The following is a 3,231-nucleotide window of genomic DNA, read 5'->3' as shown; positions in this document are numbered from 1 at the left end:
TTGCGCAACGCGCCCTCCTCAGACGCAGCCGGCACCCGCTGTCCCAAGGGTGTCGCGGTGTCCCCAAGGTGTCCCGGAGCTGTCCCCCGTGTCTGGGGACAGCCGTGCATGGAGGGGCCGCTGCCCTGGGGCCCTACAGCAGGTAAGGGGACTTTGGGGCACGGGGTGAGGGAGGGAGCGGCCATCCCTGATCCCTCCTGAACGGGGCGGGAGCCTGGATCTGTTCCGTGCCCGGGAGTGGGTCCTGCTGTCCCTGTGACAGGGGGTGACAGCCCTGCAGGAGGAGGGCAGCCCGGCCTGGGGTGGCAGAAGGCCAGGCCGGCTGGGAGGGTGTTGTGTGAGAAAAGGGGAGCAGGCTGGGCGGGGGCTGAAAATGCCACCAGGTCTGGAAAAACCTGCAGCTTTGGGAAGGTCAGGCTGCTGAGCTGGTCTGGGAGGGCTGAGCTGAGCTTCTCCCCTCTCCCTTCTCCTCTCTGCCCTCTCCCTTCGTGCCCAGGGAGAGGCAGGGCAGATCTTCAGCCCCATCGGGGGCTCGGAGCACCCCACACTGCTCTGGGGCTGGGCTGGGCTGGCTCTGCCTTCCCTCCTCTCTGACTAACCCTGGCACAGGCTTGCTGTACCCAGCTCCAGCCTAAGCATGCCCACGGCCTGGAGATGCCATGGCCTGGAGATGCCATGGTCTGGCCACCAGCACGGACTGGCCACCAGCCCAGGCCATCCCCCAGCAGCCTGGAAGGAGCCCAGGGTGGGTGTCTGCTGCCTGCCCTGGCCGTGTCACCTCCCTGGCCGTGTCACCTCCCTGCTCCACCAACCTGGCTGCTCAAGGCTCCCCTGGGCCCCTTGGAGATCTCTGGGATGGGAGCAGCTCCCTGTCCTTGGCAGGTTCCATCCTGGGATGGGAATGCCCAGCAGCTGAGCACAGAGGCACTGGTGACACAGTGTGAGCCTGGGCTGACACAGTGTGAGCCTGGATTGGCACAGTCTGGGCCAGGGATGGCACAGTGTGAGCCTGGATTAGCCCAGTCTGGGCCAGGGATAGCACAGTGTGAGCCTGGATTAGCCCAGTCTGGGCCAGGGATAGCACAGTGTGAGCCTGGATTAGCCCAGTCTGGGCCAGGGATAGCACAGTGTGAGCCTGGATTAGCCCAGTCTGGGCCAGGGATAGCACAGTGTGAGTTTGGGATGGCACAGTGTGAGCCTGGATTGGCACAGTGTGAGCCTGGGATGGCACAGTGTGAGCCTGGAATGGCACAGTGTGAGCCTGGAATGGCACAGTCTGGGTTTGGGATGGCACAGTGTGAGCCTGGGATGGCACAGTGTGAGCCTGGATTGGCACAGTGTGAGCCTGGGATGGCACAGTGTGAGCCTGGGATGGCACAGTCTGAGCCTTGGCTATATACTGCTTTTCTTGCCCGAGCGAAGTTTCTTTTGTTTTATTCTTTTTCCTGAATATTCATGTAGTTTTCTATCTCCTATCCGGTATTGGAAGAATCCTGTCTCCAATCGGACAAAGCTGTCTTTGGAAAAACAACCCGGGAGGGGAACAGATACATGTAAATTCCAAGTTATGGGAACTAGTTGTTCAAATGTGAGTCCAGGGCTGTCCTCAGTTATCTGGGGTCGTTACTGGCCGATGGTTGTTTGGGTGTTCCGCCCAGAGTTTCTGCAGGAGCTAGCTCCTTCACTTGCAAATTAGGACCCCTATTCAGTGGCCACCTGTGTTTCTGCAAGCCGGCGAGGTAATCTCTTCACCCCTGTGTAAGATTTCTATATCTTGGTGCTTTTCATAACAGATATTCTACAAGTATGATTTATTTTATATCTACATCTCTCTCTGAGCACGAACTCACACTAACATTTACCGCAGCAGGGATGTCCGAGACCCCCCCGAGCAAGGATGCTGCCCCGGCCGAGTGCCCGGTGTGCTACGAGAGGTTCCATCCCCTGGAGGCCACGCACCGGCGGCTCAGCTGCGGCCACACCTTCTGCCACGACTGCCTGGTGAAGTGCCTGCTGTCTGCCAAGCTGGACGGGCACGTCCAGAGCAGCATCGTGTGCCCCGTGTGCCGCTTCGTCACCTTCCTCAGCAGGAAGAAGGCTCAGTGGCCGCCCAGGGCCACCGAGCCCCGCTCGCTGGAGGTGCCCCTGTCGCCGTCCTCGCTGTCGCAGCTGGCCAAGAGCGAGGCCAGCAACACGCTGGTGGTGCCCAGCCACTTCGTGCTGCCCGAGCGGAGCCCGGAGCGCTGCCCGGCGGGGCTGGCACGGGATGCTCACATCTTTGTCATCAGCGAGCACGGCGTGCCGCTGGTGGCCGCGCAGGACTGCGGCTCGCCCAGGAGGAGCTCGCTGTCGCTGTCGGTGTCGTCCGGCCCGGCGCTGGGGCTGCAGTGCTGCCAGTCGCCCATGGCGCTGGCCGTGATGCTCGTGCTGACCGTGGCCATGCTGGCCGCCGTGCTGCCGTGGCTGCTGCTGGTCAGGAGGGACTTGTAGCACGGCTGGGACACCGCGGTGGTGTCGCTGGGGACACGGCCGGGCTGGAGACTCTCTCTGAGAGGAAGACCAGCAGCGGCTCGGGGTGAAGCTCTCTCACCCGGCCAGGGACTGAGCGGAGTCTCAGACCTTCCCGCAGAGCTCCAGCTGCTCACAGTGTCACTGCTGGCATTTTCTGTCCCTTCTGGTTAAGATATGGCAGGGAAAGCCTGCTGTGGCTTCCTGCAAGGTCTGTGGAAGACATCCCCCTGCACCCTCTGGCAGCACCTGCAGGGCTGGGGGGGCTGTGCTGCTCCTGCCCAGCCCTGGGCGGGCTGGCACCGTGGCACCGGGCACAGCCGAGGGCTCAGGGGGTCAGGCCTGCCAGGCTGTGGGGCTCTGCAGGTCCCCAGGACATCGGGATCACCATGATGCAGCCAGGCTGTGGGGCTCTGCAGGTCCCCAGGACATAGGGATCACCGTGATGCAGCCAGCCTGGAGCAGCAACTCAGAAGAAGAATCTTCTCTGGAGCAGAAACTCACATGAGGGCTCAGGGGGTCAGGCCTGCCAGGCTGTGGGGCTCTGCAGGTCCCCAGGACATCGGGATCACCGTGATGCAGCCAGCCAGGAGCAGCAACTGAGAAGCAGAAGCTTCTCTGGAGCAGAAACTCACAGCTTCCAGTCCGGGATGGAGAAACCAGAGCTGCAGCTGGCAGGCACGAGGGCAGGGATACCAGAGGATGGAGAGAGCAATGCTGGCC

At 62.2% G+C, this 3,231-nt stretch overlaps 1 protein-coding gene across 1 annotated transcript; it reads left to right on the top strand.

Moving 5' to 3' along the window:
* The first annotated feature begins 1,872 nt into the window (after window positions 1–1,872).
* On the top strand, window positions 1,873–2,490 carry RNF222 (ring finger protein 222). Its single transcript, XM_041427389.1, has one exon. It carries the CDS (start codon window positions 1,873–1,875, stop codon window positions 2,488–2,490), a length of 618 nt encoding a protein of 205 aa, XP_041283323.1.
* Window positions 2,491–3,231: the final 741 nt, after the last annotated feature.

Source organism: Onychostruthus taczanowskii, unplaced genomic scaffold (assembly GCF_017590055.1).
Source record: "Onychostruthus taczanowskii isolate IOZ18803 unplaced genomic scaffold, ASM1759005v1 scaffold99, whole genome shotgun sequence".
Taxonomy (NCBI): Eukaryota; Metazoa; Chordata; class Aves; order Passeriformes; family Passeridae; genus Onychostruthus; species Onychostruthus taczanowskii.
The sequence above is the reverse complement of the archived record's forward strand: the minus strand, read 5'-3'. Positions and strand labels throughout refer to the sequence as shown.

What these genes read in the sequence shown, in the direction of transcription:
- RNF222 (XM_041427389.1), top strand. Translation starts at nt 1,873, where the DNA reads ATGTCCGAGACCCCCCCGAGCAAGGATGCTGCCCCGGCCGAGTGCCCG.